Consider the following 27114-nt stretch of genomic DNA (forward strand, 5'->3'; position numbering starts at 1 on the left):
CAGAGCCGCAACGCGTTACTGTGCGGACCCAGAAGAAATTTGCTACCGAAAGAGCGGCTTTCCACCAAAACCACCACCTACTGCGGCGTTCCACCAAAACTTGCCTCAACGAAACGCGTTAATAGTCACATGAATCATCGTAGCTTTCCAATTACATTTGCGGCCCAAGTAATGACATCGATTGCCACTGATGTTCTGATCGAGATGGTTATTTTTTGGAGCAGTTCGTGCACTCGGATCAATCGCAATGCTCGGCGCGACACGCTATCCACAAGACTCGATTGACTAAAATGCCCTCTCCATAGGGCTCTCTAGATCTCCCCCTAGTGGGGGGCTCTTCTACCAGCAGTGATGTGAGCAATACATTGCCGAGTTCACCTTGAACCTTGCCTTTTCATTTCATCGCCAATAATGCGGGGAGTTCCCAATGCCTTCGGTACACGTTCAGGGGTGGCGACGTTCACCGTGAGTTGTAGCACTGGCAGAGGCGAAAGACGGATTGAATCCATTCGTTTCTAAATTAATTCTCTGCCCGTGTTGGGGTGCAGCTGCGGGAGGGTTCAAGCAGAGGCAGCGGCCCTGCGGGAGAAGGTGCAGGGCATGGACGAGCTGCTCAAGTCACAGTCCCGTAAGATGATGGTGCTGCATAAGCAGGTGAGCCGCGGGCTGCTGCACCGCGCTGAGCCACACGCAGCCTCTGTTGCGTGTGCCTGCCACTGGCGTGTGCACGCCTGCCACAGCAATGTGCTTTGTTGAACCAGCTTGCGGCTTTTTGAGCTCTGCCTGCCTGATTTTCCAACCTCACAGTGATTTGGTGAGGTTTGCTTAACAAAAGGGAAATTTAACCTCTACGTTTGTGATCCTCAAACAGTGTAATGCTTAAAAAAACACTTCTGTCGCTGACAGCATCACCCGTCCCTTCTCGTATCCGTCGCCTCGGCCTCCGCCTCCACCTGCCCTGTAAATTACTCCGATTTACGTCATTTCAATATTCGGCGCCCTTTTCAGAAACGCATCCTTGACGTAAACCGGGCTATTGCCATATTGCACCATTTAAAGATGAAGTAAAAAAAGGCATATTCCAGATGTGGGGTTGTAAACCAGCGGTGCAGGAGTGCTTGTTTAGCCGGGACATATATGGCTGTGGCCTCCGACCCTGAAGTTCCACAGACCGGTGGCGACCATGCTGAGCGTAGGTGTGGATCGTCACCGCGGACGCAAACGACACGGGGCGCGCTGCGCTTGTGTTTGACGTGCAAAGTGTGCGGGGGCGGACCTCGGCTCGTTCAGCAAGCAGCTGTGCGTCCCACCTGCAGACCGCCCCAAGTGTCACTACGTTGCAAATGTGACTACGTTACAGATGGGTTAGGATGCCTGCTTGCAAGTGTGTATTTATACAAAGCTATATCTAGAAGTAATATTGTACTTTTATAATATATAATATACTTCTGTATATTATATACTTTTTACTGTAGTGCTACTTCTTATACATATAGAAGTACTGTTAAACACGCTTGAATATATCATCGCTGACGTTGCAGCAAATGTCGAATACAAAGCAAAGCCAAGATTGTTATTGATCCAAACATCACTTGGATTTATTTGCTTGAGCAGAATCCGTGCAGGATGTGCTCTCGCGCACGCCCAATCGACATGCACCCGATGCGGACTGCACTTCATTCAATGTAACATTGACAGACTACAACACCTGGCTTGCATGGACAACCAGGTGGTCCAGGAAGGGTATTCGTCTCTTGTAACAGATACTCGTCATCTATTAGTGAATACAGCAGTCAGTGTTGATAGCGAATGAGAAGGTGTGGACGGATGATGCCATCAGGGTGGGGTGGCACGTGCCCCTCTAATAATCTGATCAAAATCCCTAATTTCGATCGGATCATTGGGGTTTATTAGTAGTAAATCGGCATTTTGCGACCCCCACTGCCACTGTGTAGCATATTATTACGTGCCAGGGACTCTATGAGATGATTGGACAATAGTCTGAGTCCATAATTGGCAATAAGTGACGGCAAAGCAGTTATAAGTGACTCACAGAATTGTACGCAGTTCCGTTTACAGTACACGACTTCCCTGAAGGCATTCACCTTCAGCGAGCGCGATGCCGATCACTCACGGTTCGAATTCGACCCTCGATCGATGGCTGCGCCATCGCCGCACACGCGTCGAACAAAAAGCAAGGGACAAGTCCTTACTTACTAACAACTCCTATCATTTTTCATTGCTAGAGGGGTTGCCCCCCTACTTGAAAATCCTGGCTCCGCCATTGCCAATGGACAAAGTCACGGTTAAAATTATCTCCGAGTGCCAACACAGTTCCTTAAGCGTTATCCCGTGCCTCTGCTGATAATAGAAGGCGGCATATGTTGTGCGTGCAAGGCCGCAAGCTGATAATGATTGTATTGCTATTTTCGAAGCATGTGCTGAGGGTATAAACTGAGGACTGTTCATCTGCCCCATCAGCTGGATGAGAAGGAGCAGGAGAGCGTGGAACTTCGGGCTCAGCTGCAAAAGCTGCAGGCGCAGGTGAGGTGGGGAATGATGGTGGGGAATGATGGCCGTGACTTTGCATCGGTCTCTTCGACCAAACACATTTTGAAAGGCAAATTCCTCACCCTTAGCATCACCAAAGCTCGATTTAACTGTAATTTGCGAGCTCCAATTTCATCAATCCCAGTTCTTTCACAGTACACGCATTGCACCAGCTCTCTCCTGAACCACTGAATTACCGATGATCACCTAACTGGAAGTGGAGTTTCATAAATAAACGGCGTGTCTCCTCCACATATCCATCTCCACATAAATCCATTGAAAGTATTTATTCCACCAGCCATCAGCCGCGTGGCCTTGTGGGAGTGTTTTAACAGCATTGTTTCAGGACAAGCAGACTATGGACAGGTTTAACACGTAGGGTTTCACGACCAATATCATTGTACAATTGACAAGCTACAATATCATCCATAATAGTTTTTTTTGGGTTAGATCGCGTCATTCAGACGCTGTCTTTCCGACAGACGTCATTCAGACGCTGTCTTTCCGACAGACTTGTTCTTCACCTGAGGACGGCTGCTTGCGTTGTTGCCGAAACGTCGTGAGAATTGTATTTTATTATGTTTATTTTTATTATTTCCCTTCTACGTGACTTTACCGAAAGAACCAAGAAGATGAATCCCTGCAGTCACGAAAGCTTTAAATCGAAATTTATACTGCCACAGCTGCTTGAGTCTTCAAGGCTCTCAAGATTCTTTGCCACCAGCAGGCAGTGGCCCCCCTTTGAAAACAACACCATTAATAGACAACGGCAAGATGGATTGATTATACCAAGCTCAATTCGATTTAAAAACGACAACATACGAATGTGCCCAACGAAGACGGTTTTCAAGCGTTGCACATCAACCACCATCACAGCACGGATCGGAAACATCGACGCTGACCATTACAATGGAAGGGCAAATTAGTGGCATCAAATTCTTGGTTCTTTCGGTCAAGTCACGTAGAAGGGAAATAATAAAATAATAATTAAACATTCAATAAAATTCTCACGACCTTTCGGCCACAATGCAAGCAGCCTTCCTCAGGTGAATGAAATAAAATCGAAATTTAAATCGAAATTTAGTGTCATCAAATTGATGGTCGATGGAAGCAAAATGGGCTTGGGCAGAACACACTGCGAGAAGGGAATGATGACGGATGGACAAGTCTGCTGATGGACTGGCCGCCGGAGGGAGAGAGAATGCACCTGGGAGGAGGGTGACCTCAAAGGAGATGGAGAGGCGAGGGTGGTTCCTGTGCGGGAGAGAGATGCCAAGCCGATGGTGGCGTCGAGTGGTAACGCGTTGCCATCGAGCGAAGGGGCCTTTTCGTGTCTCGCAAGCTTTGGGCAACCTTTAGATCGATTTGGCCAGTTTTCAGTCGGGCAAGTCCCTAATGGCACTACAGCTTTACACTGAAGGCATATAAATCCCTTATAGCATTAGAACTTTATACGGAAGTCATTCGTTTACGGACAACACCTTCTATATTGGTTGAAAGCGTTTTTAAAAAAAAACCCCAATGTATAAATTCAGTGTTGCATTTAATGTGGCTCATTTCAGTAGAATTACACAGAATGAAGAAGTGTCGTTTGTCCTGTTTCGATTTACTCGATGTGAGCCTATGCCCTTTGTGATTAATTCACTGTCACGCCGTGCCTTGACGTCAACGTTGATCACGGTGCTGTGAACGCAACGTGAGGGAGCTGCGCTTCGCCTGTTGTCACGACGTTGCTAATGGCGGTGGCGCGCGTGTCTTCTCTCTCTTCTCCACCCGCTGGTGTCATGGCGGGAGCAGTCCTCATCGTGGAGTTCTGGCCACTCCACATCCATGCGGTGAGAGACTCCTCAATTGTTCTCACGAAAACTATCACGAAAAAAACTTTTCTTTTATTTTGCCAGGTAAGGCCCACTGAGCTGTATTGCTCTTTTTTCAGAAGCGACCTGGCCACAAATGATAGCTCAACGGAAGTGGCTTATCATGTGGACATTTATAGCAGCCAAATACTCTAAATACATGTTTCTAAATGTGGAGGGAAAAACTGGAAGACCCGGAGAAAAATCCCTGCAAATTATAAATATACAACAAGTTTGAGGGCTGGTATCAAACCCACGACCTCCTGCATACCAGGCGAGGTAGTCATATCAACACCCTAGTGCCCCAGACCTGATATCCACCAGCTGGCCAGATAACATGGAACGAGAAAGTCTGAATCGATGCAATATGTACCAATGTAATTATGAATTATCGCAAGAGATAAAGTCGTTATGGAACCAGATTTGTACGCAGCGCTTCAGATACACGCGAAAAGGTGTGATTCGTAAGCAGCAATGCAAGCCACGTGTATTCCGCCGAGTTCCCGCAAGGGGCTGTAACAGCAGCTACCTGCCTCATGCAGGTGAGACGTTCCTTTTTGCCCCATCAGCCTCTGCATGAGATATTTGCCCAATCATGGTCAGCCTCAAGTATCACACATTGGGTTACACCACTGAGTGAGCACGTGTATGAGAGAGCGAGCGAGCGTGTGTATGAGAGAGTGAGCGTGCATATCTATGAGAGATTGAGCGCGTGTATGAGAGAGTAAGCACTCGTGTAGGAGTCGTTGGTCCATCAACACCAACACTTGCAGAGAACGAACACTGTTGTTGAAGACGGAGACTTGTGTTGCCTCCGAAACGTCGTGATTTAATTGATCTATTTTCATTTATTATTATTTTATTTTTATAATTTTTTACCTACGTGACTATACCGAAAAAAAACCTAAGAGTACTGTTGTTGACGGCCAGCATTTTCATCCCCGGTGCCCCGAGCCTTTGCCTCACACCCCCTTCCTTACACCTCCCCTCTCCTCCACTCCTCTTTCCCGCCAATCTATACCTTTTTGTGGTTTTTATTGCGCCCTTCTTTAATGATTTCACTGGGCGTGGTACCCTTGTCCCTTACATGACCCCCACACTCAATCCTGGCCACGTTTCCCACACAGCCTCGACACGTGTGCATTCAAAAGGATTGCGGTGTCTCATTCGTGCCTATGTGTGGGAGTCCAAGCGGGCGTTGGTGAATGATATATATTGGCGAAACATCAAAACTTATTTCGCTGCAAAAAAATGTCAAGGAAATGGCAGTTGAGCAAGCGGATACCTGAACCCATCTGTGCGTACATTTGAGTGATATCATCTTGTATTAGTTGCTTTGTGCACGGCATCCCTGTTTCTTACCACATGCAAATAATTTAAAGTGGCATTGATCAAACTTTTTAATGTAGGATCCTGCTGAAAAATAATCTTGAGACTCGGATACGCTTGTATGGATAAATACATCACATTATCAGCAAGCGTAGTATCATCACTCAGTAGCAGCAAGAGTAACGATGATCGTCTTCACGTTGGTGGCATCACCATCTCTCTCTCCTCTCAGACATGTGACATTGCATACATTCCACACGACTCTTATCGTCGAACCCGCCACGAGCGCTCCTCATGACCGCTGTTAACTGTGAATAATCATTGGTAACAGAGGAGGTTTTCTAAATAAGATAAAATATGCAGTTAAGAGGGTTGCAGATACGAGGAGTGTAATTCTCTCCAGATGCACCCTTTGGGAATGTAACACACGAGGTGCGTGCACGCTACTCTGGCTGTCTCTTTAGTTTGCGTGCGGTTGGGAGCGGCGCTGTTTCACGTCCTCGCCCAATGCTGAGCTCCATGGCAGAGTAACAGAGGAAATCAAAAGATGGTACGAATTCTGGCTCATTTAGTCGCACGGTTTGACTTTGAAAGGGTACGGTTTAACACGTAGGCTTCCGTGACCGAATTGTAAATGTCGTGGATTTACACACCGGTGTGCTGGACTAGCAACGAGTTGTTGGCATTTTTTGTTTACGTGGCAAACCTTACTAAGTTGCTGTGTCGGGTGGTGGCGGGCTTAACGACATATTTATATTAACGCGATCTCACCCAAAAAACCTCTTATGGATATTAAATGGTACGTATGTTGAACTTCTTTCGCACCATACACAGCCAACCGTGATAATCGGAGGTGCGGACGAAGGACAACAAACTAAACACAAAAAGCTGTTCTAAAGAAATGAGTTTTCAATCTAGATGATTTAAAGGTGCATAGCTCCAGTGGCTTCCTAATATAGGGAGGAAGAGCGTTCCAGACGGCCGCAGAAGCGCATCTGAAAGCGCACGATGCAGTGGCCGTCATTGATCGATGGCCAGCCAAGTGGAGGGGACTCAGAGGCTGACGGCTAAATGAGTACAGAGCCATGGTTTTAGCTCCGATTGTATCCATCTCAGATGAGAGAGATTTTTGTCCGGAGTAAAAGTGATTCTCGAAGCTCAGTCGCATTTTTAGCGTTGGATCCCAGTCTCAGGCTACAGCGCTTCCCACGTTCCACACGATCGCATCTTAGCGTTATATCCCAGGCAGCTTGCCTGTGGTTCATAGCAAGGCTTGAATTATATTCAAATATGCTCAAAATGTCCCCCCCAATATATTCCTATAAAATAGATTTCTGTTTATATGATTGTGATTATGGTTGTACTTTATGAATCCCTAATCTCTGCAATTGCATACAATGAAACAAGAAAAGGTATAGAAGAAAAAACAGAGCAATGTAAATACAATACGCTATTAGACATTATTGTAAAAAATAAATAAAAAGTCCATCCCATGTGTTAGTGAATTTTTTTCTATTTTAGGCAGGAAATTCGTTTGGTCCCCCCCAATGTTGACTCCATGGCTACGGCCTTGGTTCATAGTCTATAGTCTCAGCCCAGTCCGCAATACTACACGCAGAACATTGCAAAATTGTGCTCTTACACGTAATTCAACTATGTCGGTTGTGAAGGATTATTCGGCGTGTATGTGCAAACAGCAAGCCAGTCGTGCACATATTTGCGATGTGATTCGGTGGATCCATGAAGGTTGCTTTCTGTGTTGCTCTGTAAGCTAAAAGCCGCGAGCAACATTGAGATGGAATCGGCGATAAACGCTAATAGTATAATTGTAGGGACAATGAAGGTTGACACCGCCTCTGCTGTGATGAATGCGATGTCGCCGAGGGAGAAAGTCCACGGCCCGGCATGGCGATGGAATTGCATGATTACGGTCGACATTCGATAATTTCCAGGTTATAAATTCGAATGGGTTTTATTTGATAGCATCACTAAAATAACATTTAGAATACGTGTTGAAATAAAAATAAATAAAAGGAACTCAATGCGGGTGTAATTATTCCCGGGGAAGAACATTTGCCATTATTTTTTTGTTGTTCCTGGAAATTGCTCAAAGGACAGGGCATTGACCCCATGCCGCCCGTCCAACGCATGTCTCTGCACGGTGCCGGCTCCACCTCTGACCCTCGTGTCTCTGCACAATGTACCGCGCTGTGCTGTGCTCAGCTTGCGCTGTGCTTTCTTGAGCGTAGCATCAGACAGTCCCGTCGCATTTGCCCGCTTCCCAAGCGTGACAAGAGAGAGGAGGTACAGACACCGGCAGATGCGGGATTGTTTGGCTGGGCGTCTTCGGAGGGAGCCTGTTCCCCCCCATGGAACTCCTTTAAATCTACCACCGAGCACAGATGGCAGTCAAAATATCTCCTGGCTATGCATCTGTAGCTTGGGCAAGGTTCGTAAGCGCCACGGCAACGTTAACAGGGGACGGATTGTGCACGCACAATTAGAGATTGTTAATGTTGTTAGGCAAGAGGGCACGACATGCATTGATTAATGCTTTGATGTTCTGTTCAATACACGACTTGTGTTACCTGTCACAGCATGAAATGAAAACAGACATTGCCGTGTGTGCGTGCATAACCCTCGGGGGGTCGCGTGGTGATTGACAGAGATAATAAAGTGAGAGTGTTGAGATAACAGGGGGTTTTCCCCTTTTTTCTGGCAACAAAACTGAAATCTTTTTACGATGAATCACGTGTGCATTAACCACAATACGTGTGGTCAAAATGAAAACAAAAAACACTGAACAGGACCCTGCGGGGTGGGCTGGTAGGAACGAATAACCAAAGAATATAAACATTACACTTGTTTAGCCAGGAAAGCCCCACTGAGTCTAAAGGTTTTTGTAGGGTCCTGCCAAGTGTTTGCAGTAGGGGGCGATGTTGCTACACCGAATCGGACGATACGAAGGGAGAGTGTGAGGCCTAGTTCTAGGCTTTAGGCCTAGCTGTAGGCGTTAGGCCGCTGTGAGTTAATTTTTCATTTAAATGTTTTAATTATTTATGTAAAAGCTTTAAATGTAAATGTTTCTATTTAAAAACATCAGGGAATGTAACATTGTTAAACATTAACTCCCTTTCACACACACGGGGGTACGATACGAAGGGAGAGTTTGAGGCCTAGTTCTAGGCTTTAGGCCTAGCTGTAAGCTTTAGGCCGCCGTGAGTTAATTTTAAATTTAAATGTTTTTATTATTTATGTAAAAGCTTTAAATTTAATTGTTTCTATTTAAAAGCATCAGGGAATGTAACATTGTTAAACATTAACTCCCTTGCACACATGCGGGGGAACGATACGAAGGGAGAGTTTGAGGCGTAGTTTGAGGCTTTAGGCCTAGCTGTAGGCTTTAGGCCGCTGTGAGTTAAATTTTAATTTAATAGTTTTAATTAAAAGCTATCTCAGGGAATTATAAGGGAATGTTACACTTGTTTAGCCAGGAAAGCCTCATTAATTTAAATGTTTTAATTAAAAGCTATCTGAGGGAATTATAAGGGTATGTTACACTTGTTTAGCCAGGAAAGCGTCACCGAGTCTAAAGGTTTTTGTAGGGTCATGCCAAGTGTTTGCAGTAGGGGGCGATGTTGCTACACGGACGGACGGACGGATGGACGGACAAACGGACGGACGATATAATCTATTGTAGGCTGGTCCACTTCGTTCCTACCAGTATAACATATGCATTGTCCTTGAAACTAATTGGTCCACACCAGTTTCAAGGACAATGCATATATTATCAGAGAGTGTTTTCTGTTTGCATTTTGACCGCAAGTATTGTGGTTAATGCACACATGATTCCTCGTAAAAAGGTTTCAGTTTTGTTACCAGAAAAAAGGGGAAATCCCTATTATTATATTTTGCTACTGGCAAAGGAGGTCTAATGATGAGAGTGCTGAGTTGATAGCGCTGCATGAGAAAAGCTGTGCACGAGAAAAAGGGACAGAAAATCGGATGTAAGTTGGCTCTGCTGGAGGCAAATCAACTGGTCGTTCTCGACGTGGCCTGCAACCCAGCACTGCCGAGGCAGCGAGGGTTTTGTGGATCGCACCAATGTGGAACTCCCTTCCCCGTGGCTGTCAAGGAGGAGCCATTGCCGTGGCTCGCCAGGAGGAGGCAGGTGGACTAAAGCGCCATTTTGTTTCCACACGTACAGGGATGGAGTGTTGGCCCCTCGTTCGTGTTGGGGAGGTTTCTCTCTCCGGGTGGCTCCGGTTCCCCACCCACTTGTGCGACGAGGCAAAACAAAAGTGTCGTTTGAAAATAGGGGCCGTCCATAAATGACGTCACGCACCTAGGGGGAGGGTCAGACATTTGTGACGATGGGGGAGGGGGGGTGAGAAATGTGACGTCGCATCAAAATGCACAACTTTAAATAAATATAGACAACACATACTCTTTGGTTCTTTCGATAAAGTCACGTAGGTATATTTTATTTTCTACCTCCATGACTTTACCGAAAGAACCAAAGAGTATGGATTCCTGCAGTCACGAAAGCTTCAAATCAAGATTGCCTACCCTGAGACACCGTTGTTTGACCGACATTAAAACGGGAAATCAATTGGTGTTATAGCGCACGCGACAACTTCATTTGATCGGCTCCATCAACTGGTGGAAGGTTTTAGTTTACAAATTACATTCTACCTACTCGATCTAGTCAAAAATAAACGAACTATTTAAAATATTTAGCATTGCCCTGTTAGGTGCCTCTGCATTAACGGGCTGGGGTCTCACTAACATGGCCACCTCTGCTCCCTTAGCCTCGATGTTCTGGCTGTGTGATGGGCTGTGTGTCTCACTGGCGTGACCATGGTTACTTACGGTGGTTCTCTTGCGTGGACGCGCTTGCCTCTCACAGCGCAGTTGGCAGCGCCGCAGCTTGTGTTACACATAGACATGACATTAACTTGCTAATCCCCCTAATCTCTCCCATCAATATAGTGCTAGTCTCCCATTAACACTGCTGTTGTGCGCATATGTGGGCATGATACTCTTATGTGGCGACGGAAGCTTATTTCATGCTAATCTCTCTCCCTAATCTCTCTCCCTAATCTCTCTCTCCCTAATCTCCCCCATTAACACAACTGACGTGCTTGCGTCCGGGGATGGAATTCCTTTCCAGCTCAGACCCCGCTGGCTTGCCCATCACCACATATATAACCTCTTGTTGTAACAGCTCTCTCGCTGGATCAACAGTTCCACTGCTGGATTATTTTTTCCGCCTGAGGACGACCGATTGTGCTGCGATCGAAACGTCGTGATTTATTATTTTTTATTTTATTTTTCTACCTACGTGACTTTACCGAAAGACGCAAAGAGTATAGTAACCATTCAATTATTTAATAAAAAAACATATGAAGCCTATATGCTGGTTGGGCTACATGGACAGTTGATGGGTCGAGTTGGGGGGGGGTACACGACAAGCAAAGGGCACCGCGTTGGGCCACTTAACCATGAGCAAGGTAATTGGCCATCGGGGTCTGAATGTATTCTGGGCCTCCCCTGGGTTGAACACTCGGCTTTAAATGAGTCGCTGGTGCAGTCTGCGTTTATCAGCAGTGGGTCTATTATGCTGGTCACTCATAACCACCTCTTCATACCTCTTCTTGTCATCAAGGAACATCAACCGTCACGCGGACTCCGGTCATCCTCACAGCGGCTTTTGGCTAGTCGTCGAGCAGAGATGGACACTGCATCGCGTGCTTGCAGATGTGCTTCTGTGGCCGTCTGGAATGTTCTTCCGATGTTAGGATGCGACTGGAGCTATGGCACTTTTAAAGCTAGATTGAAAACAAATTTCTGTAAAACTGCCTTTTGTGTTTAGTTTGTTGTTCTTCCCCCACTACCACCTCAAACAGTGCTGTTTCCTGCTATCCACTTGGCAGTTTGAGCCATTGGGTCTCTTCCCAACAACTATGATTTTTTTTTATCCAAACACAGATCCATAACCTCAATTCCTAACCTCAATAACCCAACATTTAAAAACAAAACATACACGGGCATACAGTCTCTGCTAATAAACAATTCGTGCCGATTCTGTAAATGTTCGCACGGTTGGCTATGTACGGCGCGAAAGAAATTCAACATACATGCGCCGTTCTGATTTCAATGTGTGCTGTGATCGGCCACTTGTGATCTGAAGGAGTGAAGAGAGGAGGAACTCTGTGCGTGTGTCGCGTCTGTCGTGTGGCCCCCTGTGCTTGGTGGTACATGTTATTTATGTCGTTTATTGTGAAATTTCGGTCACAGTTCCTATGATCGCTGTTACATTGCTTTTATGGCTTTATTTTGGTGATTTCGAAACGTTTTTTGGTTTGGCCATGTTTGTTTGTTGTAGTACGGAGTTAGACTGATGGCTTTAATCTAAGTTGTCTTGTGGTTGTTGTTGTTGTTGTTTGACTTGCATCCCACTGGGATTTTTGCACTCAGCGTTGGTGGACGGTGCTTTTTCTGGAAGACTTTGCAGTCTTTTCCTGGATTTTTCTGTTTGCGCATAGTGACTTTAAGATGTTTTATTGTTCATGTTTGTTTTTGTTTGTTGCGGTTGCACCCGATTCAAGAGCCGAATGGCTCACATGGCTATACAAAATAAATGAAATTTAATGAAAAAAACCTGTGTGACTGCTGTGCAGGAGGATGTCGGCTGGGGGCAGCACAGACTACCCGCTGCTGAGACTCGCGGGCACACGTAGCTCCACCCGGCAGTGAAAGAAGTGGTGGTGGTGGTGGGGGAGCGTCACTCGTCAAGACGCACCAACGTCCAGCGTGTCACTCACTGCATGGCACCTTCCACTCACTGCATGGCACCTTCCACGACAGGGAAATCGCGCAGCCACTGTTTACTATAACTCACGTTGGATGGCACAAAGCTGCAGATGGAATTTCCTTCATTAAGCAAAACGCCTTTTTTTAGCAGCGCTGCATAAATATTACTTTTATCTGCCATCGTGCGGTGTCATTTGTACCACGCGTATTCTACGTGTGGGTATATCAGTGCAGTATTATTCATGACCTTCACATCATTACCGCTTTAAAAACTAGAGTCCGGGGGATTAAATAATGCACTCTTGGTTGCCGCTGTCTTCTAAAAGTGTAGCTTCTGAGGAGTAAGTGGCATCAAACGGCAATTCGCACGCTTCTCTACGCTGCTGTCGTGTGCTGGTGGGTGGATAAAGTAAGATTGAGTGCACGACCACCTGATCCCACAGCCATGCCAGATGGAATAGGGCCTCTCTGCTTGGATCCTAACAGGTCTGTAAAATGTGGTGAATATTCAGGGGAAATTAAATGTTTATATAAACGCCAGTTATGTGTTTTCGCGGCTTTTGCATACAAATGATTTGCATGATGTGAGAGCTAATTAAAGGGATGTAGAGTACATACAAAGAGTAAAAACCTTACAGAATGGCCAGTGTCATGTTAGACATGAGTTCATATCATAATGTGCATGTGATAGTGCATGGGTGGGTGAGAGCAATAGGTCACGGTCATCAGTATGTTTTACTTTAGAAAAATAAGCAATCTTTAAGAATTCTCACTTTTTATTTGTTAAGTAACCAGATAAATACAGTGTTTTAAACTGAAATGCATTTGCAGTTATTGCAGGCAATGTGTGGGTTTGGCAGTGTACCACTCCACATGATTGATGCCTTTTAATAATTTCCAGTTGCCAAAAGAATACCTGATGTGGCCGTGCTAGTTTATTATGGGCCTGAGAACGATATTGATATTTGGGAGGTGAATAGACATGGGCCAGTAATATTTGAGGGCCCACAAGGGTTTTGGGGAGGGGCACAATGTACGTCTTGTTATCTCTGTTGACCACTTCCCACAATTTCCCTAAGTGCCTGGATTCCATTGCCCAGCAAATGAGCGTATGACCCATTTTTCCCTGCACTGCACCGTAAACCATGGGCAATGTGAGAAGGTTTGCGATGTCGACTTTCAAGCGCGTGTCTTGCCCCTTGCATTATCCACTGGGTGGTTGCACGAATACAACTGTTGAATAATGCAGGCTCGGTGGATTTACATCTGCCCAATAAAAAAACAACTTCTGGTCTAATGTCGATGCGTGGTTTATTTTTCCATCCACTTTTTCGCCAAACCAATTTAGTGAAATAAAATTGTGCCAAATTGATGCTCACAAGCAATCAAAAACGCACCACCAGCGGAGAGCATTTTTCCCCCAAGCTAACCCGACTGACTCTGGCGGCTATTTTCTCTCCCTGTCCCTCCCACCAAAGTCAAGATGCCCCCCCCCCCCCAGCGCTCGCAGCTCTCCTGTGCAGTGCTCCTCCCTCGTGCGCAGCTGGAGGGGCCACGTATCTGGCCTCTTTCTGTCGTCCCAGCAGCAGCAGCGTCGCCTGGGGTAGACCGTGAGCTGATGCTGCTGCTTCTCTCTGCGGCCGCTGCAGCAGAATGAGGAGTTCTGCCCTTGGCACATTTCGTCCCATGACAAATAAACTCCTTAAAAAAAGTTTTTTTTTTTACAACAACGGTTTTATTAACTACTTCGTTTGACTCACGGTCGAGAAGTGCGTCATTGGTGCCTGAGACACGCGGCGACTGCGTTTTGTGCGAGCCGATTCCACAGTTTAATGACCGCGGCGTTTTTGACAACAAAAAAATATTATTAATAAGCCGTCCATACATTGCTTTAAAGTAGCGAATTAATTGATGCCGATTTTGATACAGGCATGTATTGTCACCGGATATGAGCACGTGTGCAAAATGTGGAATTGCTTGGACAACGGTAAGTGGACAAACTTTTGATGACAAGATTTGACCACGACAAACAAAGGAATCAAGTTAAGTAAAACCATTGAAAAAAAAGCTAAGATCTGCTTAGTTTCGCCTGGACAGACTGTTGGGGTAAGTGCTGTTAGCGAGCACCTATGAAGGCTGGCACGGCACACGAGGGGTTGGTGGCCAGCACCATAGACAAAGATCCCCCGTATAGCCTGAAAAGACTTGTGGCAAGTGCTGTTAGCGAGCACCTACGAAGGCCGGCACGGCACGTGAGGGGGTGGGTGGCCAGCACCACGCCTGACCGCTTTTGTCTCCCCTAGTGGCGATGTTTACACATGGCACCAGGTACTCGTGTGAATCCACACTTTACCCCACGACACGAAACCTGCCAGTTGACTGCAGTGCCCTTTGTATTGATGGGTGGACGAGGGCAGTGGTGGATTTCAGGAACTCGCTCCACCGTTTCGGCTGCAGAGCCGCGAGGCTGCGTCGAACCACGATCTCGGGGTTGCAAGTCGAGTGTGTCGACCAGGACACCCACACGGACGATGACGAACGCACACGGGGCTGAATTTTCATGTTTGTTATTCATTATTGCACGTGCGGTAAACTGTTAACAGGTTCATTGACATTTTTTTTTTACAATGTGGTTACCGGTTATGAAAAACAATTGTTTAACCAGACCAAGGCCGTAATTACAATATATATTGGGACACCCCCCCCCCCCCCAATATTCAAATATGCTCAAAATGCCCCCCCCCCCAATATATTGCTATAAAATAGATTTTTGTTTATATGATTGTGGTTATGGTTGTACTTTATTAATCCCTAACCTCTGCCATTACATACAATGAAACAAGCAAAGGTAAAAAAACAGAGCAATGTAATACAATACACTATTAGACATTATTATAATCCATCCTGTGTTAGTGAATTTTTTTATATTTTAGGCAGGAAATGAGTTTTCAAATTTATATTTTTTTTCTGGAAGATTTGGTCCCCACCAATATTGACTCCATGGCTACGGCCTTGAACCAGACCCGATAGAAATCACATTGAAACTCAATGTCTGTTGGTGAATATTTCAGATGTGATTTTTTTAGGACGTGTGCTGAAACACTGAGCATGCCTGACAGTGCACCCAAGGCAACGTAACTGTGTTGAAGTGAAGACAGAGCTGTCTGAAAGACAGCGCTCCAATGAACACTGCTAAGCTTGGCAGCGTATTTTAAGCTGGATGGGAGTAGCTTAAAATACGCTGCCAAGCTTAGCAGTGTTCATTGGAGCGCTCTCTTTCAGACGGCTCTGTCTTCACCTGAGGACGGCTGCTTGTGTTGTGGCCGAAACGTCGTGAGAATTAAATTTGATTATGTTTTATTTTTATTATTTTATTATTTCTCTTCTACGTGACTTTACCGAAAGAACCAAGAAGATGAATCCCTGCAGTCACGAAAGCTTTAAATCGAAATGTGTTTAAGTGGTGACATCAAAATACAAGCGGGTCTCCCAGAGACTAACCCGTCTGAAACCAGGGTATGTAAAGCAATTGGCATGACACTGCAAGCATTGTACACTTTCTCGGGTGTATATTAAGGTGTCTTTATAAAACTATTATAATTAGTTTGAAGGTTGTTTTTTTTAATCCTTTATATTAAGTTCACTTGCTTGCTTGCTTAGGACCGTGCAAATCTTTCGGTCGTTTTTTAACCCACTTCCCGTGATCCAATCGAGCTGACATTTTCCAAAATTTTACACTTTTTAGGACAAAAATATTATATATAATTACCAATGGCTTAATGCTGCCATGCAATCATCTGACCCATAGGTGACAGCCATCTCAAGCCAGAGGACGAGAGGACTCTAGCCGCCACGCATATAAAGGATTTATAGTGAAAAACTTTGTTTTTACGGGTAATACTTGTTACTAACCTAAAAATATTGGGTGATCTTGGCAGAAGCTGGTGCACACCTTGATGACGTGCCAACTTCAATACGTCTTGTGGTGCCATCGCCCCCTGGTGGGCACGTGCACTTTTAAAGGGATGAGACCCCAATCTCCCACTCTCTCGAGAGAGAGTCTAAATCCACTCTCTCTCGGATCCACTATCCCTCTCTCTGGATCCACTCTCTCTCGAGATCTCTACCGAGTGTGTATGTATAGTCATACACACCAGGCTCAAACCGCTGTCGAATTTGAATTCGTTAATAATGGATGACAACACAGTTGTGGCAATCACCTGATTATGCTGGTTGCAACTCCCAGCGAAGCATCGTACCTAATTGTCAACTGTGTGTGGAGTGCTGTTCCACATCACAGTTTGCTGAAGCAAGGAATAGATTGGTGCATGTTTTCACGTGACAGCTTTACTAATTTGGCCGACGAAAACATCATTTATTTATCGTGACATTTGCTGCAAAAGCCTGCGTGTGAAATATTTGGGTACGTGGTGTAGGAGAGCTGTTTTAATTGCTGGACATTCTTACGTCCGGTGCATCCTGCTTTGAAGAAGATTGACGGTGGATGATATGGATCTGTCAACAGCACGGAAACTATGACCTCTGGTTTCTGCCCACCAATGGAGATAATCAAATCTTATTCAAGTGCAGATTGATTGTGGACGGTAAACAGCTCGAGTGAAAGATTGTTTATAAGACCGTCACAAATCCAGACAGAATTAGAAATGTGTCCGCATTTCACAAGGCATTTTGGGAAATGATTGAGCGGATATGAATTCCCACTGGATCGGCCTCTTGCAGATTATTTCGTGTGCCTTTTAACAACTTAAATAAATGCGTTGTGAGTGTGTTCGTCGATCATTTCCGGATCACACACTGCAGAGCACAGTATTTACAATTGGATACAGTGCGCAGTGGTGAGATTAAACCGAACTTTTCCATGCACTTGAAATATTTATGTTTAAAGTATCACAAGTCATTGTGTGCCCCATTTTCACGTCGTAAAACTGCATTGAGTGGTTTCTTGTGAAACGGTAGAACACGTGAGATAGCGGCTTTTGTGTTGCAATCACAAAGCCAGAGTCAAGGTGGCCTCAGTACAAAGTGTATTTGATCCATGAGAGGGCTTTTATGTTGTTGTTTAGATCGTGTAAATATAAACGTGTCGTTAAACCCGCCACTACCGGACACAACCAATTAGCAAGGTTCGTCACGTAAATAAAACGAGCCAATTCGTTACTAGTTCAGCAACACACGTGTGCTGGAGAATAAACCCACAAGATTTACAATTCGAGTACTCGGCATGCATCAACCACTGACATCTCAATTTCCACCATTGCTTGAACGTCTCACTCAAGTTCGATTCACGTCACGCTTGAGCCATCATTCCAGTCCAGGTGGTCGATGCCAGCTCGCCAGACTCACTCCTCCGTTCCGTGGAGACATTCCGCTGTGCCTCGTTCTGCGGGGCAGAATCGACCAGAGGGATCGTGGGCTCGGAAAGGGATTTGGGTATAATCCCAAAAATTGCATTACTGCTCCGTGATTCATGAGCTGAGATTATTCCCCCATTATTACTTTATGTAAAATAGTACTTGGTGGAATTAAACTCGGAAATAACGGCTCCCATAGCACCTGGGCTTTGTGGCATAATATTGCATTGATTGCTACGACTCCCAGCAACGTTGCATGCTGCTGATACGAATTGGGATCATTTAAAGTACAATAAAAACCCGAGTGTCATGATAAAAAAGTAATCAATTCATGCATGATAGGTAACGGTAATCTGAATTCTGTATATCCACTTAAGCTGGAGTAATACTGGTAGGAACCTCCTGGTTACATCAGCCCACAGGGGATTATTGTGGCCGTCCGTCCGTCGTGCAGGGAGGGGCTGGGTGGGGAGGGTGGGGCTGGGTGGGGGGTGGGAGGGGTGGGGCTGGGTGGGGAGGGGCTGGTCACCCCGTGGTGCCCTTATAAAACTCAACGTTTAACCTACTCACGCCGGCTTGTGCCGACGAAGAGAGAAAGGTAGGCAAACGATGGGAATATATCCGAAGAGAAATGTGTGTGTTGGTGTTCCTGGCCCAGCTGAAGCGGCAGCACACCCGTGCGTGCGTGATGATGATGGTGGTGGTGGACGAGGAAGCCAACTTGCGTCTGGGACCCGCGTGCCCCCCCAATGCCCATCAGGTGTGCGGATCCAGAATCGGGACTCTTCAAGCCACCCTCGAGGGCCACCACCAGACCTGATTGGGCGTCATCCTCGCAGCCCCCGAGGGGGCCTGCCGGGCCACGGTGTCCGAGGCTGGCGGGGAGCGCGACTGATGGAAAGGCGCCCGTCGCGTGCATTGCCGCGGGCATGTGAAGGGGCTGCGCGACTGCTCGTGTCAAATTATAACGCTTGGCAGCCTGCAGCATTCATTATTAAGCATGATTTATCGCACTCGTGCTTTCTGTTCCTCGATTTAAAACACGGTCACGTAAATGTCCGGCGTTGGCTGGACGAAAATAAAATTGCAAAGCCGCATTTCCCAATGCACACATCTGAGCTTTCATACGTTTTGAAATCAGGGAAATGTAGCTCCTCGTGCTATGATAAATCTCAACCCTCGGCTTTTCGCTGTTATTATTTTAACCCTGTGGATTGAAGTTTTGTGAGAGTTATTGCACTTCAATGATGGGGAAGGGTTTTTAAAGACGGCGGTGACCGCATCTGTTCCATCTGCAGCAGTACTCGTCTCGGGATCCGGCTGTTTCGACAGCGACCTCGATCGCGTGGCTGGGGACAGGTTTGTGGTTACAGCAGTACATTATACACGGTAACCACTTTGCTGAAACGTGGTGTGATGCAATGCTTAATCTTAGCTTTCTTATCTACTTCTGCCCCATGCATCACAAAGCTTCAGTTTGAACTACATGCGTTGCCTCCCAGCGTCTGTTGCTTTCACAACGTTGCCTCCCAGTCCACAGCTCCGCCCACACACTCACCATGGCATCTCCCCTCCCTCCATCCCCCGCAACTATATAATTCCTCGTCACAGCCATCTCTTAGACACACTTAAGCGGTTGTGCCTTCGCTACGTTGTCCCCACCTGAAGAAGGACGCTTGTGTTGCGCCCGAAACGTCGTGATTTAATCTAGTTGTTTTCATTTATTTTATTAAATTTTTTACCTACGTGACTTTACCGGAAAAAAAAACAAAGTATTAATCCTTGCAGTCACAAAAGCTTTAAATCTAGAATGAATGCTTAGATGATTTTTGCGTATTTGGTGAAAGCTGTGGTACACCTCGTGGTCACACTGCGAAGTGAGTTGGCTTCATATTGGGTGCATTGTAACACCTCCCAGAAGCAAAGCTCACGGCCAAGCTAAAGATCCTCGAGGTGTGACAACAATTTCAGGGAAACTTTAAGAACAGGTTTGGAGTTCTTGTGAAGCCAACACGGATGGAGGGCGACTGTGGTGGGAGATTGTAGGAACTGCCAGGCTGCTATGGCATCCAAGGTGAGATAAGTCGGCCGCTTAAAAAAACTCAGTTGAGACTCCGGCTTATGATGAATTGGCGACACCTCTTGAGTGGTTTGATGCGTTGTGTCGTCTCACACGTCATGTGATGTTACGCTTGACTATTCCCTAAAATCACGAAAGGTGTTAACTCAGCAGAAGACTCTGGAATAAATACAGGTAATATGAATGTGTGGGACGAGGAATAAGCAATGATGCAGGTTTGTTTGTTAGGACCTTGGCCGTAGCCATGCGGCTGTTGGCAGACTTAAGAGAGTGAGGCTGAACACAGTGTTCATAAAATAAGCTTCGCTACTAGTAATGCATCAATGTAGTAGGATCACAAGTCCCAGTAGAAGGTTGGGCCGCATGAGGACTGTGTACTTGGGCAGCTGAGACGGCTGTGAGGAGGTAGTCGAGAGGTACAAAGCTGGAGAACAGGACAGGGCTTTGGTGGACTGTCGATAACACTTCAAAGAGAAGAGAAGAGTGATAAGTCCAAGTTCAGTGAAAAGGGTGATTGAGGCAGGAGTGCCGTCTAGCCTGTCTGAACCAGAGAACTGATGGGGCACCACGATGGCTAGGAGATGTTAACTACCTCACCTGGTATACAGGAGGTCGCGGGTTCGATCCCAACCTTGACGCCTGCTGTATTTTTGGCGTTTGCGTGTTCTCCCCGGGATCACATGGATTTCTCTCTGGGTCCTCTGGTTTTTTCCCCTCCACATTTAGAAACGTGCGTTTTAGAGCATTTGGCTGCTATACATTCCCACGTGATAAGCTACTTTGTTGAGCTATCACTTGAGCTATATAGCTCAGTGGGCCTAACCTGGTCAAATAAAAATCGGATTATCATAGTAGCGTTAGAACTAGACAAAACATTCAGAAATACGCAGTTGCTGCCATTTAAACACAGGTTGTCGATATTAATATGCAAATATGGTTGCTCTGGGTGGAACGTGCGCTGCATGGAGGAGGGCCCCCTAATCACAATCGGCAAGTAGAACGGTCTCCATGATTCTAGTGACCAAGGGAGACACCTCATACCGATGGTGGGAGACCGTTTATTGTGAAATTTCGGTCACAGTTCCTATGATCGCAGTACATTGCCTATGGCTTTATTTGGGTGATTTCGAAAAGTTTTTTGGTTTGGCCATGTTTGTTTGTTGGAGTACGGAGTTAGAATGATGGCTTTTATCCAAGTTGTCTTGTGGTTGTTGTTGTTGTTTAACTTGCATCCCACTGGGATTTTTGCACAGCGTTGGTGTACGTTGCTTTTTTTTCTGGAAGACTTTGCAGTTTTTCCTGGATTTTTCTGTTTGCGAATAGTCACTTTAAGATGTTTTCTTGTTCATGTGTTTTGTTTGTTGCGGTTGGACCCGATTCAAGAGCCGAATGGCTCACAGGGCTATACCTAATAAATGAAACTGAAAACTGAAACTGTTACGGCAGATCTTAGGAGGTCACCTGGTCTCCTGTGCAGCAGCTGCAAGATCTGGCAGATGGTGCGGTGGCATCGTTATCTTGAATGTACTCTTACTCAGACATGCAATCACACACAATAGGAAACATGTAATTGTGAATATATTGTACTTTTTATTGGAAATGTTGGGAAAATTCAACAATAAATGAACAAGGTGGCAAGGATTAATTTAATATAATGCATGTCAAAGCACAAAGTGGAATTCAAAAACTAGCATGGAAAACATTTTGAAATTCGTACCAAATCGTTACATTTATATCTCGTAAACTGTGTTAGCATTTAATGTTCAATATATTCCATAAATATGATGTACCATTACGTAACAAAAATAGAACAGTCCTGAATAAGAGTTAAAATGCAATTCATAACATTGCACTGTACCTTTACATTCAGTTGCCATTTTAATATAAAACGGCTTCTTAAAAAAGTCTGATTTCAACTGGAGGAAAACATTCAGAAACCTTTTATTACAATTACTTTAAAAGCAACGAGGCACAAAATGACACTGTCGTAATTGTTTAAGTTCATACAATCATTACAAAAAAAACTATATCTCAAATGTGGGGTGTTTCCTGTGTGTTTCACGGCGTGGCGATCCTTCCCCCAATCACTGCTCCCCCCCCAACACGCCTCTCGTTTGTACGCACCAAACAAAGACAAAGACCCCCGTATAGCCTGTAACAGACTGTTGAGGCAAGTGCTGTTAGCAAGCACCTATGAAGGCCGGCACGGCACACGAGGGGGTGGGTGGCCAGCACCACGCCCGGCCGCCTTTGTCTCCCTAGTGGCGATGTTTACACACGGCAACAGGTACTCATTTGAGACCGAGTAGACCTAGGGGAGGCCCGGGACCGGTTCAAATAATCGTCACTGGTGTTGGCCGAACACGGGTCACCAGGTTCGTAGAGCAGCGTAGCGCTAACCGCTACCATTACCACTCCCCAACGCACCAAACATCACACACACAATCTCTGCTTGTTTTTAGAATTTGATGTAGTTCACCTTTCTTTGCCATATTTTCTACTTGCGTTTGATTTCAATTTCCAAACATTATTATCATTGGTCTTAAATGAGCATTCTTAAAATGACCCAAATTACGTTTGTAACAAAACACGCATCTACGGTGCACTAGGGGGGTTAACTCCACAACTCCAGTTGTAGCCACGGTGGATACGTGATCTAAACTGTCAGATTAATTCATATCTGTCGGAGACTCTTTTTCATTTTGGAATGCTTGGGTGATCCCTTTGAGTAATCTTTGCATGTGTGAGGAAACCAGACATGACAAATGCACGCAGAAAATAACACTCAAACTTTGCAAAGTTGCCTTCTATGGCCATCTTACAGCCGTTTTAGGGGAACACTTCATGCGCACGTTATGAGCACGATCTACCAACCACCGATCCTTGTTGCTAGACTGCAGGTGTATGCCACACACACCTGGCAAAGCGTTGTGTTCTCGTCAAGAAGACCGGTCGCATGCGTTCCCCCAATAAAGAGCCATCGAACATAGATCGGTCGGTCGGTCGGCCGCTCCGTGCGGGCGAAACCACGCGCAGTCTGTCTCACACCCAGTACTGGTTCTCCTTCAGCACGGGACTGCTCGTGCGGTAGTGCTGCAGCAGCTCCGGGTCCATGAGGCTCCAGTCGCATGGAGCGGCAGAGATGTCGGTGTCCCCGTCCTCTGGCGAGTCGTCGTCGCCCGGCGCCGGACCCTGCGTCGCCTCTGGGCTGTGCGCGCGGAGTGCCGCGTCGTCGATGCACGAGTCGGGGACCGGCTCGTAGAGGTAGACCTCGGCGGGCCCCGGGTCTAGGGGGGTCACGGTCACCGACGGCACGGCCGGGGAGCGCTCCATCCTCCCCACCTTGAAACCGCAAGAGAAGTTCTGACCCAGGCCCTTTGCTCTCTTCTTCTTGTATGTGATCATGACGATGATAGCAATGACCAGCATGGCAATTACAATTAAAGTGGGAAGAATTATGTAATACAGAGTCTTCTCTGAAATCCCATAGTAATTGTGAAATGTTCCTGGAACTGGGTTCTCTAAATCCACACTAAATGTAGGCATGGTTAGATCTTGTTCTGTTGCAACTCCGTTCATTATGTACCCTTCAACTAAATGTGTTATATTAATTTCGGCTGAGTTTGAATCGTTGAAAGGGAAAAACATCTGCGCTGTCAGCACGCTGGAAAACGGATCGCGATTCGGGAATAAAATCTCGTACACAAATTGCCCAATGGCAGGCTGCACTCCTTGTGCCGAAAGCTCGTACTGAAAGTAGTCCACTGTCATATTGTCAATCAAAATTACATTACTCTCTGCCACCTTCAGGAGAACTCGTCCACGATGCAGGTCGTCTTGCGTGAACAGTCGAGACCTGCTCAGCGCGTCTGTTCATCCTCGTCCCAGCCGTACGCGACCTCGCACGCCGATCTCCCGAGGCAACCGGGGAGATGTCCGTTTCCCTAGGTGCTCTGAGCGTCGTGTTTTTCCACAGTAGCTGGCCATGCTGCGGGTGTTTAATAATGCGAAATGTGGGCGAACTTTGAGTCAAGAGCGCAAGGGGGCTGCAGTCCAAGTGATCCTCTCCGAGCTGCACCTCACTGCCTGGACTGATTTGCAGCCTTTGCCCGATCTTAACCAAGGGATGGACCAAGATGTTCACTGCCTGTCCAGAAATGCTCACGTTGTTGGAATGAACGTCAAACACAAAGCTATCATTAGGAGATGTTAAGTCTACCATGGTGTACATCAGATGCATTCCATCGATGTCTTCCTGTTCAAAGGTATCGACGGATTTTCCGCGTTTCATTAAAATGCCGTGCGTTGGCGGTTTTGTAATGTGGTAGCGCAGTGCCACATTTCTCACGTTTGTAACTGCAGCGAGCATTGCATTGGTGACGTTTACCGATGTTTGACCCTGAAGGATCGTGATGTTCGTGTTGTTCGAGAGAGATATGGACGGTAAAACCACTTCGACCACAATGCGTTGCGTGAGCGGAGGGTGCTTCCCATCACTGATGCTCACGTCAAATCCACCCGGTGATCTCAAGCCGCCGCTCTGCACGAACACAAGCTGCATGGTGTCGATGTCCTCCTGAGTAAACTGTTGGACGGAGGCAGTGGCGTTGTCTGCAAAGGCCAGCCATCCATTGGTGGGAGGAGTGATCAGCGTGTACACGAGGTCCTGTGCGTGGTTGTCTTTATCTGTAGTCAGCAAATGCGACGATGTAATCAGCGTTGCTTGTCCCAACACCACCTGGAGAGTGGGCTGCTGCATCTGGAACACCGGAGGGTGAATGTTCAATGGGAAAATGCGAACAATAAAGGTCTCTCCCGCGATCACACTGATGTCCTCAGATTCTTTTGCCTGGTCATCACGTGGCGTCAACCGCACACTGAAGTTGAAGCTGTCGGTCCAAAACTTCAGCTCCATCTCCTTGTGCATTTTAGCGTGACGTAAATCACTTCCCGTGTTTGCTGCGCTGTCACCTGCTATGCGAGCGTTTCCTCTAAAGGCTACAGCACCGGGCTCCTTCCGTTTAAAATTCAATGACGCTGCAGCTCCTCCGTCTCCCAACAGCGCGCGCGTGTCCTGCGTGTACCGGAGACCATGCCTCTCCACATCCAGCTGGGAAAAGGACGGTCGACTTTGAGAGATGTTTCTGGCGCCGACGGAGAGCTGGCCAAACTTTGGCAACCGCGTCACGTAGAAGGTGACCTCGTAATCCAATCGCTCGTCGGGTGGAAACTTGGTCAGGACGTTTGATGCGTCCAGGTTCGTCTTGTCGATCGTGACGCTTCCCCCTTGCGTCACATTTGCTCCTGCAATGGGAAGACAATCGTCGTGACAATTGTTCACATACACAAGTCTAAATTTGTATATCACGTAGGTACATTATTTTTTATAAATTAAATCACGACGTTTCGAGCGCAACACAAGCGTCCTTCTTCAGGTGGGGGACAACTTAGTGAAAGCACAACACCGCTTAAGTGTCTCCACACTTACAACTTAGCGAAAGCACACCCGCTTAAGTGTGTCTAGACACACTTAAGTTGTCCCCACCTGAAGAAGGACGCTTATGTTGCGCCCAAAACGTTGTGAATTAATTTATTAGAATTTTTTACCTACATGACTTTACCGAAAAAACCAAAGAGTATGAATCCTTGCAGTCACGAAAACTTCAAATCTAGAATTATTGTATATCTTACTTTTGTTTTTACGTTAGAGAGTTGAACCAAATGTATTGTAGATTGAAGAAGTGTCAATATTTTGACAAAGTGATAACAATAAATTGATTCCAGGCACATTGTCACACGGCTGTAATCTAGCACTTTGAATGAAAGGGTCGTTGGCTCGAGCAGATTGGTGAAACTCCCAAACCCCGTGGCACTGCGCTGCAGCCTGAACATCAGCATCATCACTATCATGGCTTGTTTAGCCAGGGAAGCCTCACCTGAGCCTTAAGACTCATTTTCAGGAGGCTCCTGCCAAGTTTTCTCAGTAGGAGGCAATGTTGCTTCATGTAATACCAATTGAATACATAAATATTTAATTATTGGATAATTCTTATTTTACGAGCTTCATCTATCCAATGCCACCCCCACCCCCCCCAAATTCCGTGTTAAATTCAGTCATGAAAAGGCTGAAGCCACCTGTGCGGAGATGTATTTCTCAGAATGCGATCCATACATTGGCCACGTGCGAATAGCGTCTTTGTAAACGTGACAATCGTATCAGGCGGTGGAGGGTTCTTGACAAAAAATTTGGCGTAAAAAATACGACCCACAAACAGATGTGGGTCATAAAACTGTTTACGTATGAATACGGTCTGTAACACAGCAAACTGCAGCTTGATATCGACTTTTGGAAAACCTCTACTTTTACCATTTAACTTTATCCATTTGTCCATAGATGGCCTATGAATCTGGTCATAAGCTAAGATAACGGTTCTACGAGTAACCACTCGGTGTCCTGAGCAGGCACAGGGCGATACGGTGCGACGGGGGGAACGAACCTGTGTTGGCGAGCAGCCTGCTGCGGTGCTCGGAGTCCGTGTGCCGGTAGGAGATGGAGAAGTGAAGGTTCTGCTTCTCCGGCCGTGCAGGGGGTGACAGCGCCGTGAACTCAAAGTCATCCTCGGCTTCCCAGCGCGGATCCGAAAAGCCGCCGTGCTTGTAGGCAACCAGCCCCTGAGTCGACCTGCGGGCATCAACACAGGCCGCAACGTACGGTCCGTTTCCACGTCTATCCTGGTCCCATGTGTCTTTACGCACACATGGTGACTGATATACAATCGGTGTCTATTTGGTAATTGAGCCTCGTAACACCTGTATTTACTCCAGAAAACGTATAGCCTTTTTAAACACGCTTTTATTTAACTCACTCTGTCTGTTGTTGTTGTTGTCATATCTTCAAATCTTGTAACTCGGTTTTAACCCACTTCCCAATGTGGTATCGACTGCAAACTTGGTATGCTTATGTCATACTGATGACAATACTATATTCTATAAAAAAATACAATAATTGTTTTTAAACATTCATTTTTATATGTGATGTTTCGGCTTGGGTCTAATTGTCCACGCTCAACTGACGTTGGCTGTAAATGACCACGGTCCCTTACGTTGTGGC

At 46.2% G+C, this 27114-nt stretch overlaps 2 protein-coding genes across 2 annotated transcripts in view; one reads left to right on the plus strand and one right to left on the minus strand.

The window, feature by feature from the left end:
- LOC133358985 (mucin-3B-like) overlaps nt 1-13842 on the plus strand; it is a 63742-nt gene extending 49900 nt beyond the window's left edge. Inside the window, exons 12-15 of the mRNA XM_061577364.1 lie at nt 549-654; nt 2482-2544; nt 4348-4385; nt 12419-13842. Coding sequence (XP_061433348.1) covers nt 549-654; nt 2482-2544; nt 4348-4385; nt 12419-12494 — 283 coding nt within the window. The 3' untranslated portion in view covers nt 12495-13842. The remainder of the gene's footprint in view (nt 1-548; nt 655-2481; nt 2545-4347; nt 4386-12418) is intronic.
- A 7731-nt stretch (nt 13843-21573) lies between these two features.
- Nucleotides 21574-27114, minus strand: part of LOC133359159 (chondroitin sulfate proteoglycan 4-like) — a 69301-nt gene continuing 63760 nt past the window's right edge. Inside the window, 3 exon segments of the mRNA XM_061577562.1 lie at nt 21574-23849; nt 23851-25307; nt 26501-26679. Coding sequence (XP_061433546.1) covers nt 23046-23849; nt 23851-25307; nt 26501-26679 — 2440 coding nt within the window. The 3' untranslated portion in view covers nt 21574-23045.

Source organism: Lethenteron reissneri, chromosome 64 (genome assembly GCF_015708825.2).
Source record: "Lethenteron reissneri isolate LAM-NWPU_2019-01 chromosome 64, ASM1570882v1, whole genome shotgun sequence".
In the NCBI taxonomy this organism is placed as follows: domain Eukaryota; kingdom Metazoa; phylum Chordata; class Hyperoartia; order Petromyzontiformes; family Petromyzontidae; genus Lethenteron; species Lethenteron reissneri.